We start from the raw sequence: 17,116 nt of genomic DNA, 5'->3' as shown, positions 1-17,116 counted from the left end.
GGAGCAGACATGTCTCAATGTCATAAAAAGAAGAACCTATGTTATTAAAACATCTTAAATGTCATACTCTGTATATCTCTGAAGTATTTGAAGATGACCTGTGCATCTAAAATATATCTGTTTGACCTCGAAAACATACCTAATATGACTACAAGTTCTGTTGTAATAGGTGACTAATTACTAACCTGCATTTCCTTATTATCCTAAACAGTTGGTAGTAATAATTTCCAACAACTAAAAATTTTTGTTACATTGTTAAATGAGCTGTATAGGTACAATACCTTGAACAAGATTAGGCTTAGAATTCTCTTATTTAAACAAAAAGGGGAGGTTCTGTGGGAACTCCTTCAGCCAATAGCCTTTAAGATATCAGCCCACTTGAGTGTGGTCTCTTATATTATAAATGCAGCTATAAAGCTTGCATGCTCTCTCCTGACTGTTTCCCGTTCATGCAGAAGACTATGAGTCTACCCCTAAATAAATAACCCTTTATTATACTCAATTCTGAGCTAGTGTGGGATTGCTTTATAGCGTCCATCTTCAGCTGAAATCTACATTTCTAACTTAGTAGGCTTGCCTTTGAGTATCATGCAATTACTATTTCATTTCTAACGTTTATTTTTATTTTATGTCCATGAGTGTCTGCATACATGTATGTGTACCACATGTGTGCCTGGAGGAGAATGGTGATGGCGGAGCCAGAAGAGGACATCAGATCTCCTGGAACTGGAGCTACCGATGGTTGTGAGATGCCATGAAGGTGTTAGGACCTGAACTGGTTCCAACACAAGAGCAGCTAGTGCTCCCAACCACTAAGCATATCTATCCCACCCCTTCTGAATTTTTGCTTAAATTTTTACCCAGCGTTCATGATAAATCGATGTTGGTAATATCCTAGAACAGACTCAGTAAGTAAACGAAGCTAGCTGACAGAAAGAACTGACACACCTAAAAGACGGAGACTGTGGTGTGACTGGGTTTTGTAAGGTAGGACGTCTACTGTAGACACTCAGAGAGACAACAGTCACCTCTGGGAGAAAGGCAGTAGATGAACTGAGAAGGAACAGGTAGTAGACACTAACCTGAAAGAATGACAGTCACTGGGAGACGTCTCTGTAAAGTCTCAGGTAATGAATGAAAGTTAGATGTTACCCAATCCAATACATGTGGAAATTGTCCATAAAACTCCATAGCAAATTTGAATTTTTTTGAAAAAAAATTATATTTTGAAATTCATTTGTTATAATTTACAAAACCTTACCATGGGCTTGAAAATACCCAGACAGAACAGGTTATGAAACACAGCCAAGTTCTCACAGCTAGGGATTAAGCCAGCTTTTTTCTCTCCATGTACTATTACTTAGTCATCTGAAACTGTGCTTAGGTAAGAAGCAAGAAAAAACAAACTTTTTTTTCTCTCAGTTTGGGAAAAGGTAAGAAGCTAATGTGTTTTTAGATATACAGTCATAGGCCATACTGTGTAAATGTCTGTCACTGATATTCTATTGATATAAATAAATATCTGTCTACCTTTGAGACAGAAATTCCATGATCCTGGAGAGGTCTAACAGCTTCTTTAAGTTCTTCAAGAAACACAGAGTTACTTGGCGAACCTAAAAAAGAAATGTTGAATAAATATTTGTGAATCTCCTCTTTTAAAAGAAATAGTTAAAATTAAAGGTAAAATCTGAACACACAAAAATATTGTGTGACTAGACTTCAAAATGACAAGTGAACACATCCAGTCACATATTTCCTACTGTTTCTTCATTCTTCTCATCACAATAAAATTTTGTAAATTACCTTAAAAATTTCTTATTAAAGCATATGATAAAAAAATAAATTCAAGCTGGGTGGTGACACCTTTAATCCCAGCACTTGGGAGGCAGAGGCAGGTGGGTCTCTGTGAGTTCCAGGACAGCCAGAGCTACACAAAGAAACCTTGTCATGAAAAAAAAAAGTTTAAGTCTAATGTGGTATTATTCCTCCAAGAATAACACCATATACACAGTTCTTATATACAGATACAAATCTCCAAAATGACTTTAACATCCCAAATCACAATTATAATTAAAGAATGCATAGAGACATGAATTCGTTTTGGTAATTCCAATACAGCTATACTGTCATTAGCATAAAGACCTAAATAAAACCATCACAATTACATACAATAGTCATGCTAATTAACTCAGTATAATTAATGACACAGCCAAAGCAAAATATAGAATACTAAGCTAAAGCATTATTAAAACTACATATCCAAGTTTTATAAAACTGCAAAAATAGCTACATGTAAAGAAAAGAATAAGAAAGCATTCTTCCAGAAATGACTGCATGAAATCCAGACGGCTGGACTGTGTTTGCCATGAAGTAAGCACATGTGTAAGCCATCTCATACTCATCGACATCCTACACTTAGAAGGCAATCGCTACTGCATCGTAGCCGATGAGGAAAGAAACGGCTCGGGTGCTTGGGTTCTTCCAAGCAGGCAGATGACAGGACAGCTTTACAGCACACACTATTACACCCGACAGAAGTCCTCACTGACTGTGGTGACGAGAGAGAAATGCATATCACAAGAGCCCTGAATGACGTTTCAAAGATACGTACCAACTTGACAAAAATAAGCTAAGGAGGCTTTTCCTGGCTGCAGTGTGCTGAAATACTGCTCAGGACTCAGTTCTGGGAGGGCATCTTGGGCTGACTTGGAAAAACCACACATCACAACCAATGCGACCCCAGCCCTAAATACACCGATCCCAGACGACATCATGAGCAGGAGCTGGATATGTGTGCCAGGAGACGAGTCTGTCTTCTTCAGGGCTCCGCTCTACTGCCTGACGCGTAGCTGGCACAGAGGAGGAGACCCACAAAGTGCTGTTAGATGAATTTGTTAAATGAAGTTAAAGACACCAGATGAAGAGTTAAATCACTACATGACTTGATGTTGCTAGAACTTTATTTCCTTCTAATAAGAAAAAAAAAATCTGAAGGGGAATGATATATGAGGAGGACACTGTGATCATGCTTCCATTTCATTTTATCTTCTCCCAGTGCTGGGGATTGGAGAGTTAAAGGAAGTACTGTGTCACTAATCTAGCTCCATTCCCAGGCTTTGAAGCAGGTGTGTGCGTGTGTGCGTGTGTGTGTGCGCGTGTGTGCATGTGTGTGTGCGTGTGTGTGTGCGTGTGTGCGTGTGTGCATGTGTGAGTGTGTGCATGTGTGCGTGTGTGTGTGCATGTGTGAGTGTGTGCGTGTGTGCGTGTGTGTGTGTGCGTGTGTATTGTTGTTGTTGTTGATTTTTGAGTTTGGTTTTTCTGAGACAAGGTTCTAGTTTGTAGCCTGGCTCACCTCAAACTCACAGCACCCCTTTGTTGCCTTTCGAGAGTTTGGATTACAGTCATTCAATATCATACTCAGCTTGATTCTTGATAATGGCAAAAGAAATCTAGGATATCTACAAAATGCTTAAGTTGCACAGGTATCTACTGCAGTGTTAAGTTGACAATTTTTAACATTCTTAAATTAATTAAACCTAGTTCTGTGTTTTTTTAATTTTCTGTGTTAGACAATGAACTCAAAGCCTTGAACAAGCTAGGTAAGCACTCTACCACTGATCTTTAGCCCCAGCCTGAAGTCAGGGTGTCACTTACTGTCCAAGCTGGCCTTGAATTTATAATCTTCCTGCCCCAGCCTCCTAAGTAGCTGGGAGTACAGGCCTATACCACCAAGCCTGACTATACTCATTTTTAAAATTAGACATTTTGTTTGACCCATTTATAGCTAATGTATAACAAATACTTCCAGCAACTGCTAAACACCATTTGGCTGGGAAAAAGACACTCAAACTCTGTTATGGGTTCACTACCTTTTAAATCTCCTGCAAGCGATCTACTCACATTATGCTGGAACATTCTTTTTGAACATATGCCTACCTTAATGCTTAAGACATACTATTTGACTATTTTACACTGCTTACACAGAGTTCTTTCTCAACTGACTAGTCCAGCCCTACCTTTTGAACCCAATTTGGTCTACCCATCCTCCCGTCACCTTTCTTGGTATACTTACCACTTTCCTCTCTGGTCTATTGTCAGTTTGGTCTGCTATTCTCAAGTTTTACTTGTTTTTTCTTGAACAACTCCGGGAGTTTTTCTATTGATGATCTATACTGTCAAAATTTGAAAGATAGTTTAGTCAAGCAATTTACTACAGAGCTACATTCCCAGCCTCTAGGAAAATTAAAATAATCTTAAAAACTAACATATTTACAAAGAACAGAAGTACACTCACAGGTACAGGTGAGAATTTTCATCTTTTAATCTGAAATAGGACCTCTGTATTTCAAACACAAGATCATTATTTTAAAATAGGCAATGAAAGCAGCAAAAATGATTTCTATATACTCCTAAGAGTAAGGGCAGAATTTTTCAGCAAAGAATGACTTTATAAGCAAATCATGAAAGCCCTGGCTACATGCTCATTCATTCGAGAGTATCAACAAGACAGCTCTCCCGAGAGAGCAGGTATTCTTTAAAAAAAAAAAATGAAACTAATGATTCATGAATTACTTAATATTTCTGAAATTCATTAGACCCTGTTACTATCACTGTGCAGATTTGCCTTTCAGGTTTTAATTCTGAGTTAAGTGTTTAAAAGTTTAAAGCAAAATGAGAAGTGACAGCTATATATAAAAATGTCACCTTAATGATACCTAATTAAAAGGTATCGTTGACATTAAAATTGCTTATACATTCTAGCCACTGTAAGCAACCTATTCCAGGGCTACTTTATATTAATGGGAACATTTTAAAAATAGATCACCCACTATTTTCTTTTTATTCTGGAGGAAACTGCATGTATTTCTGTGGCTAAGGGAATAACTATAGAGCATTCATTCCTATATGAAATAACAATAACCTAATTAAACCACAAAGTATTAGGTTAAATTACAACTGAAAGATCAAGCATCAATTATTTCCTTGTCTTGAGGCTACAATTCAATTACTTTAGCATAAATTGGACAGTCGAGTTGGTACGCTGTTTTTCTCTGCGCAATACGGTATGCAGCTCCAAAGGTTTGCAAACTTCAGATGCCTTTTACCTAACTGGACAGATGAGATTGCATGTGTGATAGTGCTGTGCAATTGATCCGTTAGCGACCAGAGACAGGAACGTATCAGTCATCTCTCAATCTTTCCGCCTTCAATAATATTGGACTATTTAAAAATTACATAAAGCACAAAGTATGTGGGGTCCACTAGGTGCCTGGTCAGGAGCCACAACAGAAGCACAAAGGGTGAAAGGGACAAAAGGCTTACGTACTATATTTCACAGCACCAAAAGCCACAGTGCTGAAAATAGGTGTCGGTGTCAAAACACATAATTATTGATTGATAGCAATTATCTCTAAAGAAAAAAACTGAGGCAGAGATAAATATCAAGGCAACTTTTGAAGTTCACAGAACATTTCTTTTCTTTTTTTTTTTTATTTCCTCAGCTTTTTCAGATATGATCTTACTATGTAGCCTAGCCTGGCTTCATTGTGATCCTCTGGCCTCAGGCTCCAGAGTTCCAGAGTGCTAGGATTATAGGCATGAAATGTAATCATACCTGGCTCGCATCACTTCCTTAAGTAAAATCACCTCATTTTTATTTTGATATTCTCCTCTTTCTTCAGATCTTACACTCTTTCATCTTTCTTTTTTCCATGTAAATAAACTTCCATAGCTTCTATTATTAATCTAATCTATCAAACCCAGCTACAAAACAAGGGACGAACCCATCCTTGGAAAGTAAAAAGCATTTGTTCAGTCTTGCCCTCCTTACACAAGGATCTTTAAACTAAAGGATAGAGAATGTGGGTGGGCAAGACTATAAGCAATCAAAGAGTAAAAACAAAGATAGGGAAGACATTTAGTCTCTCTCTGTCTCACACACACATCCCTAGTAACTAGAAAATCTACACACCTCCACAAACTGATGAGAACCATGGGAGAAATGTGACCTGGCTCCTCCGGTGTGGTGGATCCTGAGTTCCTGGGGTAAAGAAGGCTTCACTGAGCTTCCGCATTCCTCCTCTGCTGAGATTGTTTATGACACCATACGATTTCACTGTGGGAGGGGAGGAAAAGAGGAATATCAGGCGACAAAAGTCACCAGAAATGCTCAAAATGGTAGCTATCTTGTCCACATGAACACAACACCAAGAACCCCTAGCTAATGTGTCGTGAGCCTCAGGAAGAAATCCTATGATATTTTAAGCCGTTAAGATTTAAGGAACTACTTGTTTAGCGTAAACTAGTCTCTGTCCACTGACACACATGCTATAAATTAGCAGTTGCCTTAACATGAACTCTCAAACACTGGCTAGGAGATCAAGCAAAGCTCAAAACTGGTCTGGGCCTCACAAGAGGTTTATCAGACACTGCCAATCAAAAACTGAGCCACATCAAGTTGATAAAGCTGTGGCTACAGTAATCTGGAGAAGACAGTAACTAATGGATCTACAATGAGTGTGTACCAAGATTCTTGCAGCTAATCAGCTTATCTCAAGCACCGAGAGAAGGGGCTTCAAAACAGGATATGCACACTGAATTGGAGCTCTTGGTTGTATCTGACAAGGTATGCAAGCACCAGCAAAAGCAGGCAATCTACAAACATAAACCCTAAGTTAGACCCACGCTGTTCTGTGCTCAAAGAAGCATGCTGATCAAACCACTCAACCTCAAAAAGAATTCACATGCTCCAAAGCCAGTTTAGATATGGCTCAGATAATGATAAGATTCTCACAGTTTTTATCTGTCTCACAGGACGAAGCCAGAGGCCATGGAGAACTGCACGCTAGGGCACACAGAATGAGAACTGTTTGCTGCTGCTCTGTACTGAATAAGTGCTGCGTGGTCAAGTTCCCTGAAGAAACTGCATCTCTGTAAAGCCCCTGCAGCATGCTTTCGTAGAACACCAGGAAAGACGGAGTATCATAAAACAAGACCCAAAATCGTCTTGCACTACAGCTCTTGCCCCTTGCAATCACCGCATACTATCCCCCTTTGTGTCTGGCTTAACACCTTTAAGGTCTGGAATGTAGACAGCCTCCACCAACCCTAAAACTAATGAGATAAAAAAAAAAGCATCTAAATGCTACAGATTCCCCTGCCTCGTTATAGTTCACCTGATGAGCCACTGAATAAACCCTCTGACTTTTATGGCTTTCTTTTCATTTTATCATTATAGTGCATGCATGTGCATGGTTATATGCAGATGGGTGGTGATGCCATCGGCTGCATGGTAAACTACTGGCCCAGAATGAGGAGGACAATACAGACCTTAAACCACCCAGCAACATGCACTTGGTGCATGGAGGATGGGGAAGCCACACTCTTCTTAAGCAGAGCATGGGAAAGGGGTTATTTAGGAGAGGCTGGGTTTTGGATGCTCCAGTAAATATTCTGCCTGCAAGAACACTCAATCTGTGATGAGATATTCATTCTAAGAACGCAGGATTCCCTCTTAATCTTGCATCATTCTGACTGATTTGCTACCAAGTAACAACAAAAAAGGTAACACATTTCATGTAGTGACCTACTATACAGTCGTTTCTCACTTTTTTAAGGTTTATTTTTGTGCCTCTTAGTCTCACACGAAGATAGCACCATGCGCTCCTACACACAATTCCATCCTGGACAATCACCAAACTGTTACTGCTCTCCCCCTTCCCGCCCTAAATTTTATGCCAAGGACATCTTTCCAAACTGCAGGTTTCAAAGAATCGCCTTTCCCTTGCAGAAGGCCTTAACATTATTCACCTCTTCCCAGTACCACCCGTGCTTAAGGACCTTTTCCCAAGAGAATACTTACAGTTTCGGCTCGCACTTTACTTCATTCGATGTCCTCGACTCGTGTTCCTTCCTACTCGCGCAGAAAAAGGAAATAAAAATAATGATAATAGATAAAGCACAACCAGGATCCTTCGGCGCCCCATAAATAGGTGGGCTAGCTCGGAAGTCGGAGCTCCGCAAGCAGCCTGCTGCGGACGTGCATGCAATCCTGCAGGCAGACTCTCGAGGCCCGCTGCCACCCACCTGCCGGAGACCAGCGCACAGGACCTCACGGCAAAGAGCTGAACCGTCTCCGAGGACAGCACTTCCCGCCACCCGGGAGGAGGCGGAGCCAGAGGCGGAGCAGCGGCTGGTTCCCAAGGCAGCCCGCAAACGACAACGCCTACCTGAGAGAGCTCGCCGCCCACGGCCGCCTCCGCAAAATCGGTTTTAGGGGCAAAAACAAAAAAAAAAAAGAAAAAGAAAAAGAAAAAAAAGGAACCCGAGGCTCCGCCTTCTCCTCGTGCTCCTTACGTAAGAGATCCTCCAACCAATGGAAGGCCGGCGGGGCGGGGCAAGAGCACGCCTAGGTGACAGAATCTGGAATCCTCCCGCGGGCGCGAGCAGGTCTTACAGTTGCTGGGCCAATCAGCAGCGTGCGTGGGGAGCGGGGCGGGGAAAAAGAGGGGGAGGACAGCAGAAGCCCAATCAGATGGCGGCATCCTGGAGTGACGGGCTCCGAGGCCCGTGGTCCTCCGAGCGCGGCACCCAGAGGGCGTGTCCACCCGGGCCAATCGCCGGCAGCCCACAGTGCGGAGCGAGCGCCTCAAATGCTCGGCTCGCTCAGCTGATTGTCTCCAGCCGAGAGTTGTTTTCTGCTGCTGCGGAGTCGAGCGGCGGCAGGAGGAGCCGAGCCCCCCGGGGGGAGGGGGAGGCGAGCCCGAGGGCAGCGGCGGCCACCGCGCGGGGCTGCGAGTCTTGTCACGGTGCTGCCCGGGGGCCTTAGGCTGGGGCGGGCGGGAGGTCCGGGGGAGTTTGGGCCGCTTCCTTCCCGCGCTCCCTTGCCGCTGCTCGCGTCCCCTCATGAGGGTGTTAGTGTCGGGGCCGGCGCCAGCCGCGGTCCCCACGGCTGGCTGCGAACCCTCGACGCCCGGCGGGGGCGCCGTCGCGGCCTCGGGTGCCGCGGTGCCAGGCTCGGTGCAGCTGGCGCTAAGCGTGCTGCACGCGCTGCTTTATGCAGCGCTCTTCGCTTTTGCCTACCTGCAGCTGTGGCGGCTGCTCCTGTACCGCGAGCGGCGGCTCAGTTACCAGAGCCTCTGCCTCTTCCTCTGTCTCGCGTGGGCAGCGCTCAGGACCACGCTCTTCTCGGCCGCCTTCTCCCTCAGCGGCTCGCTGCCCGTGCTGCGGCCGCCCTCTCGCCTACACTTCTTCCCGCACTGGCTGCTCTACTGCTTCCCCTCCTGCCTCCAGTTCTCCACGCTCTGTCTCCTCAACCTCTACCTGGCAGAGGTAAGGCGGGAGGACCGGCGTGCGGGGGAGCGGGGCCGCCGGGATCCCCTCCCGCCGAGACCGTCGGGGGGGGGCGGGGGAGGGGCAGGGGGGAGGTGGCCGGAGAGCAGCCTGGGGACACTGAGGCACTCCGGTCTTTTCCCTCTCCCTCAACTTAAGCCGCTGATGGACTCGGTGCCTGAGAGGGTTGGAGAAGTGTGAGAGAGAGTATTGCGTGCCCCGACAACTTAAGACTGTGGGACACCCTTTGTTCAGTGTTCCAGACCTCCACGGTAAGGCGTCGGTAGCGACCACAGAGCGGCATCGTAAGAAGTCACAGCTCCGGTGGCTCTGCTGGGGCTGGACCGGGTTGAGGGAGGTTGGATGCTGAGGTAGCGGCAGCTCTGCCGAAGCTGGACCGCTGCCAGCCATTACGTCACCAGGCAGAGCTGTTCCTCCGCTATTGTTGCTGCGTTCCTTTTATTAGAGGCTTATACCCCCACACACACACACACATATCCTTAACTATGACTCTATGCACCTTACACAAATTCTGATCGATCGCTACCCCGGCGGGGTGAACGATCAATAACCAATGCTGCGGGACAGTCGAAGGACCTCCGTAAAGCCCTTAATGTCTGTCCCAGTTGCTGCTTGCTTTGGCGATTCTGCCGGTCTCTTACAGCATAGCCCTTTGGTGGAGAGCGAATTAGAAGAAACAAGCGTAACCTATGCCTGTTGCAGAAACAAACCACGGAACTGGTTTTTGTTTTGTTTTTGTTTTTCAACAACTTGCTTAATAGCTGGAGTCTAATCACACCCCCTTTCTCTTTTTATGGGGACTTGCTGTTGGATTGCATTGTTCGGCAGCGCTTAAGTATTTGACCCATTTCAAGACAGGTTTGGGGTGTGAGGTTGTCTATCATGTATATCAATGGTATTTAAGCCTTAGTATTTTCAGGCTTAACCCCCAAAAGTCTTCCTTTCTCTCAAAATAAAAGCTTAGGAGGGGAGGGAAAAGGTGACATCATACGCTTAATACTGACTAATATAGAACAGTATTGGTCTATGCAGCTAATCCTCTCAAAGGCTTTTGGAGGTGATAACAGTTCCAAGGAAAAGTTTTTTTCAAAGGCACTTTTGAATCAGATTAAGTATTTATATTTTCAACATAAACCAATTCTTTTTCTCCCTTAATAGGGAAACAATGCACCATTTTAAAATCACAGTTATAATTTCAGCTATTCACACTGAAAAAATTGTTAAGTAAAAAAACAAACTTTATTTTTATTCTCCATCTTTTGGAAGGCCACAAGATACTGCAAGAACCCAAACCTTAATAAGCAAAAGTAAACTGCATATGCAATTATAAATCAAATAAACATGCTATAAGGTGTCATTATATGATGTTCTTATCCACTTACTCAAACGGTCCAACACACTTATTTATAGATGAACTGCTACTGAGTTCTTCTTGACACCACTTCTAATAGAACACTAATAATTTCCCATCATTGAAGCTTTACTTTAGCTACAGACACAGTTCATCTACCTGAAAATGATTAGAAGTTCCTTTGCTGGGAGCATCAGATACCTTGTATGTCTGCCTCCCCCTCCACATACTCGTGACTTAGATTACATATGTGATTCTTGGGCCTTTCCAAGTGGCAGACTACCCTTTCACTTGAGTTGTAACACATGACCATAAAGTACACAAGCTTACACATGCAGCTAGATGAGATTTTAAATATGTATACATCCAAGTTACCAACAGCCTGAGTAAGATACCGGGGATGCCTTAAGGCAATTTCTCAGTCTGTGGGTTGAGACCACATTGGGGTTCAAGCAACCCATCACAGGGGTCACCTAAGACCACCAGAAATCATAGATACATACATTATGACTCATAAAAGTAGCAAAATTACAGTTATTAAGTAGCAGTGACAATAAATTTTATGACTGGGGGTCACCACCACATAAGGAATTGTACTAAAGGGTCACAGCATAAGGAAGGTCAAGAACCACTCCTTAAGGGTTCACTTGTATCTTCTACCAGTACCTCTTGCTCAAAGGCAAATAAACTGGCCGAAACATTACAACAGGAAAAATATCAACTATATTTAAGCATAAAATTCTAAAAAGTATACTTCTAGAACTAAAAAATACAGAATATCTAGGTAGAATTTTCACATTTTTTAATCCCTAATATCACAAGTAATGAAATATTAAAATCTGAAAGTCTTATTAAATGAATTACTTGTAACCAGGCATGGTGGCTCATATCTTTAATCCCAGCACTCAGGAGGCAGAGACAGGTGGATCTCTGTGAGTTCCAGGCCAGCTTGGTCTAAAAGCAAGTTCCCAGACAGCCAGGCAGTTAGACCAAAGAAACCCTGTTCAGAAAAACAACAAAGTATCACTTCTTTGTGTGATACACTTTTTGAAGAAAAAAAAAATTCTTACCCTAGAAAATACAAGTTTCAAAATATTGTACTAAAGCTTTTTGTGATATTTGTCTTTTATAATAATACTAACAATTTTAGAACACACAATACTTGAATAAATTTCATCTTTTTTGAAAACCTTTAGAATATACATTTTAACCAGAATTTATTTCCCAATTCATTACCAAAAAACCCACCTCATAGGTATTTATACTTAAAAGATTATTTGAAATCAGGTATGGTGGTACATGCCTATAATCCTAGCACTCAGGAGACTGAGGCAAGAAAAATGTCATGACTTTGAGGCCAGCCTATACTGCACAGTTCTAAGACAATAAGGCCTGTGTAGCTGAAGTACTTAAAAGGTGAGTATGTTAGCACACATTTGTAATCCTTGCACCTAGATGGCAGAGGCAAGAGGAGCAGGATCTCTAGTTGCACATTGCAAGACCCTGCCTCAAAAAAAAAAAAAAAAAAAAGAAAAAGAAAGAAAGAAAGAAAAGAAATCAGTAAGAGTGAATTTGTTTTTCTTGTGCTTCTTGAGGTAGGCTATTTATGTACTCCAGGCTGTCCCTGAACTCTCCATCCTCCTGCTTTAGCCTTCCAGATGCTAGGAATTTTAGATATGTATCACCATGTCCAGCTCTAAATCACAATTTTTAAGTAATAACTCTTAAGTAACTGGAAGTATGATTTCCATTGATCCTTCTGAATTAGCAACCTTTCTCTCAGTGCAGAGTTGTTTATTTCAGTGTTTTGTTTTATTTTTCAGATAGGCTTGCTAATTAGCTCAGGCTGGCCTGGAATCTGCTGTGTATCAAGATGGTATCAAACTTAAAATTCTTATGCCTCAGCTTCCGAAGTGATGGGATTATGGGCATGGGCCACCCCACCTTTGAATTCTTCATACTATAGCAAAGCCACAGGGGAAGTTTGTTGCTGAAAGCAAAACTATTATTTGATTTTTATCCCAAAGTATTATATTTACTGTCTCTCGTGTTAACTTAAAACATTTGATGTGTCCATTTCTGATTAATTAAAAACATTCCAACTTTTTATTGGAAAGAACCCATAGATCAGGAATGAAGATATGGCCCTTCAGGTAAGAGCATAACTCTGCTCAGTTTCCTTCACCTACGTGGTGGCTCACAACTATGTAACTTCAGTTCCAGGAGTTCCAACATACCTACACTCACATGCACAGCCCCACACACAGTTACATAGTTTTAAAATAAAACCACACATCACTATACATACAGAAAAAAAAATTGCTACTATGAACACATTTTATGGTGAGTCTTCCAAAACACATGTTTTTAAAAGTTAAGAACTGCTTAAACCACTCTTTCATTTGGTCTACACCTGAATGGAATTGAGCTAAAAGTAGTCCTTTCTGAAAAAAATTGGACTTTAAATCTTCTCATAGATATCCTCCCATAAATAGATTTTTAGAAGGAGAAAACTACAATACCTAAAAGCAGATATTGAACTTTTTCTGGCAAGATCAGTGGAGCATGACATTTACCAGACTAAATTTTGTACTCCTGTGTTTTCACTAGTGAAGATTTAAGTCTTTAACTAGATTATCTTATGGTCCTATCCTCCTTTAGGATATATAAAAAGACAACATAATAACTAACGCTATGGCACAGTCAAATAAATAAGTTCATCTGTGAGGCCCATATTGACATTTTCCCTTCCAGTTTTTGTAATATAAACACTAGTTGCTTAGTCAGTATAAAGTGCAACGAATTCTAATGCCAAAAGAGCTAAACTATTGAATTTTGGATTTTAACTTTTACATTCATGAATGTTATTTATTGCCTCTTCAAGGTAAATGTACTATTCTAAATAGCAATGGCACTTTAAATAAAATGTAACTCAACTTCCGTGTATCCTGCTTTGTTGTATTATTTCCCACAAATGTATTTTATCACCTAAAATGAAAACTCCTAAGGACAAGTTATTTTTATTATATTTTTGTCTCACAGCAACTAGAGCAACTGTGACTATATTACTGAATAATGATATAAAGCCCTATTTTGTTGAATATTTGAGGTAAATTATATATGGGTTGTCTGTAGTCTTAATTTTGTGTTTAAAAATTACACATGTTATGAAAGCATAGATTATCTGGCTTTAATAAAGAAAAGGTTAGTTATGTTTACTACTGGAAAAATATTACTAACAAACCTACTTTAAGATATATTAACTGAAAAGTCTACAAAATAAATGTCTCACATCACAAGTTACTATTCAGTGGAAATGCTTTAGTTCAATGTTTGACTTCTATCTGCAAGAAATATAAACTGCTTTTGTCTGAACCTACTCAACTGTCTTTAACCCACTAACTTAATCCTACTTTTTCTATAACTGCAAACATATATTCTAGATACATGGTATATCACAGAAGGCAGGATCTGAGTGATTTACATTTACTGGAATTAATAGTTTCAAAGCATTTTACAACAACATTACAGTGAGAACCTAATGATCACCAAAGCAGATTATGTAGGTGCAAGTGCCCATGTAGGCCAGAAGAAAGTATTGTTTCCCCTGAACTCGAGTTTGAGGCCATTGTTAGCTACCTAATGCGGATGCTGAGACCCAACCTGGGTCCCCTGAAAGAGCAACAAGTGCTTAACTGTTGAGCCATCTCCCCAGTCCTATAAAATAAAATCTTTTTTTAAAAAAACAAAAAAACTATACTGAGGTCTTAGCAATTACAGTATAGCAAGAAGGAAAACCAAGTTTAGAGAAAAAAAAAAGTAAAATTGTTGCGGTCAAACATCCTAATGATGGGCACAGTCACCGCTGAGGTCAGAAATGTGCTCCATGGACTGGATGAAACTCCAACTATGGTTAGTATCTGCTGGGATGGTGGTGATGGGACACTGGAGGAGAGCCATAGCTTGGGATTGAAAGTTGAATAGAATCAAGGGAGAAGGAAATAAGTGTAGGCCACACTAGAAGCTTTTTCTGGGAGCGAAATGTTCTTTTAATAAAGTGTGTGCATGTGTGTGTGTGTGTGTGTGTGTGTGTGTGTGTGTGCACGTGTGTGTGCACTTGTGAACATTGATTCTAACCTTATATATGTGTGCACGCACACTACATAATTAAGCATCCTAGCAAGTGCCATGCTTCTTGATAGGTGTAAAGCTCATCTACATTTGAGATAGTTATCTCAGTCCTTTTGTTGAAAATTTATCAACTAGTCTCTCTTTGTTAATTATGGCATAGATTAAATAATTTGGAGTAAGTTTATATGAAAGAACTTAGATGTGACAGTGGTGTGTTTATAAATATTATTTTTATTTGCTGAGGACACAGGTTAAAATCCTCAAATAGTTTTTGAGTTTTCAAAAACTATTAGAAGTATCTGGGCAGTAGTGTTGTACACCTTTAATCCCAGCACTTGGGAGGCAGAAGCAGGTGGATCTCTGAGTTCAAGAGCAGCCTGGTCTATAGAGCGAGTTTCAGGACTGGCTCCAAAGCTACTGGGAAACCCTGCCTCAAAAAGAAAAATAAATAAACTTAAAATTAAAAAACTATTAGAACTAATGAAAGAACTTAACATACTTACAGAATAAGACTTTTTATACTGCTAAAAAAATGGAAACTGAAATTAAGAAACAAGCCACTTACAGAACAATAGTATTAGAAAGTAAAGTACTTAGGAATAAATGTAATGAAATGCAAGACACTATGAACATTAAGAGAAATTAGAGAAAACAAGTATATATAGTTCAATGGTAAAGTGGTCAGCTAACATACACAAGGCCCTAGCACTGAAAAAGCAAAAGCCTATATAAATGACAGGTATACCTAGTGAGATGCAGTGGTTTTAAGATGCCCTATACATGTAATGCCATCCCTATTTAAAGCTCTGTGGAAGTTCTGATAGTTATGAAATACTATATGTGAAAAATAGAGGACTTAAGTCCCTAACGTTCTGAAAAAGAATAATAAAATTGGAAAATCATACTACGTGATTTTTAAGATTTATATGCTACAGTCATTGAGACCACGTAATACTGATTTAAAGATAGATCAGTAGAGCAGAGTTCAAAGTTCAAAATTAGACACACATACTTAAAAAACAGAATGTTTTACAAAGATGTCAAAATTTAGTAATAGAAAATTTTGTTAAATATACACTGTAGGGAGAATGAACACTAATTCTAACATATACCATACTTAAAAATCTGTTTGAGTTAAATCATGGATCTAAATATAAAAGCTAAAATTTGTGGAAGGAAATCTTTATTTTAGAAAACTAAAACTGACAATGAAGTTTAAACAAATTAAAGTCTTTGGGTTTTTACAAAACAAAGAGTGACAGAAAATATTTACAAAACTTATAGCTGGCAAAAGTATATGCATTAAGAATATATAACAAATTCTTAAAATTCTATAATTAGAAAAGACAACAAAAATTGGCAAAAGCACCTGGTTGTGGTGGCACATGTCTTTAATCCCTGCACTCAGGAGTCAGCGGCAGGTGGATCTCTGCGAGTTTGAGGCCAGTATGGTCTACAGAGTGAGTTCCAGGGCAGCCAGATCTGTTACACAAAGAAACCTATCTAAGGAAATAAATAAATAAATAAATAAATAAATAAATAAATAAATAGGCAAAAGGGTTCGACAAACACTTTGCAAAAAGATATGTGCAAAACCAAGAAGCACTTTAAAAGATAATCAGGGTGATTAATTAGGATAATTAAAATTACAATCATTAATTACCAGCAAACATTGATTAGGGAATTAAAAGTGTAAAAGACTGGCTTTAAAAGTATACATGGGGGCTAGAGAGATGGCTTAGCAGTTAAGAGCACTGGCTATACTTCAGAAGAAACTGGGTTCAATTCCCAACACCCACATGGCAACTCACAACTGTCTATAACTCTGGCATCTAGGGAATGTGACACCCTCACACAGATATGCATGCAGGCAAAACACTAGTGCACATAAAAATAAGTCATTTTTAAAAATCATAGATAAGTAGATATATATTATGTATGTGCTGACAGTTTACATATAAGGCTTAAAACCAGTTTGGAAAGCAACTTAGAAAGCATAAGCCTGCCATACAATATAGCTGTTATTGTCATAAATAATTAAGAGAAGCCGTATGTCCATAGAAAGCCTTACATATAAAAACTAATAACATTCAGCTTCATGTATAAGAGCTCAAAACTGAAATTAACCCAAATATTCATCAAAAGTAAATTTGTATGGCAAAGGAATACTACTGCTATAGGTTTTTTTTTTTAAAGAAAAAACAATTTACACATTAGTGTAAAGTGATCCTCAAAGTAGGTAGGCTGAAAGAAGTCAGACTTCCCATTCCCCAATGACATCAC

General features: G+C 40.3%; 2 protein-coding genes across 8 annotated transcripts in view; one reads left to right on the top strand and one right to left on the bottom strand.

Moving 5' to 3' along the window:
- The window catches only part of Txndc16 (thioredoxin domain containing 16), an 86,365-nt gene extending 77,014 nt beyond the window's left edge, over positions 1-9,351 (bottom strand). For 2 of the 6 annotated variants that reach the window (XM_075950330.1, XM_075950335.1), the window contains exons 1-6: positions 8,086-8,195; positions 7,862-7,912; positions 5,972-6,115; positions 4,073-4,167; positions 2,612-2,849; positions 1,531-1,613 (exon numbers count right to left, since the gene is read on the bottom strand). In XM_075950330.1, coding sequence (XP_075806445.1) covers positions 1,531-1,613; positions 2,612-2,774 — 246 coding nt within the window. In that variant the 5' untranslated portion in view covers positions 2,775-2,849; positions 4,073-4,167; positions 5,972-6,115; positions 7,862-7,912; positions 8,086-8,195. Of the gene's footprint in view, positions 1-1,530; positions 1,614-2,611; positions 2,850-4,072; positions 4,173-5,971; positions 6,116-7,861; positions 7,913-8,085; positions 8,374-9,081 lie in introns of those variants that run through there. The other 4 variants (XM_075950334.1, XM_075950331.1, XM_075950332.1 and 1 more) reach the window with 4 other exon arrangements.
- Positions 8,780-17,116, top strand: part of Gpr137c (G protein-coupled receptor 137C) — a 64,832-nt gene continuing 56,495 nt past the window's right edge. For both annotated transcript variants that reach the window (XM_075950337.1, XM_075950336.1), the window contains exon 1: positions 8,780-9,330. In XM_075950337.1, coding sequence (XP_075806452.1) covers positions 8,905-9,330 — 426 coding nt within the window. In that variant the 5' untranslated portion in view covers positions 8,780-8,904. The remainder of the gene's footprint in view (positions 9,331-17,116) is intronic.

Source organism: Microtus pennsylvanicus, chromosome 15 (assembly GCF_037038515.1).
Source record: "Microtus pennsylvanicus isolate mMicPen1 chromosome 15, mMicPen1.hap1, whole genome shotgun sequence".
Taxonomy (NCBI): Eukaryota; Metazoa; Chordata; class Mammalia; order Rodentia; family Cricetidae; genus Microtus; species Microtus pennsylvanicus.
Note: the sequence above shows the minus strand (reverse complement) of the source record. Positions and strands in the feature narration are given on the sequence as shown.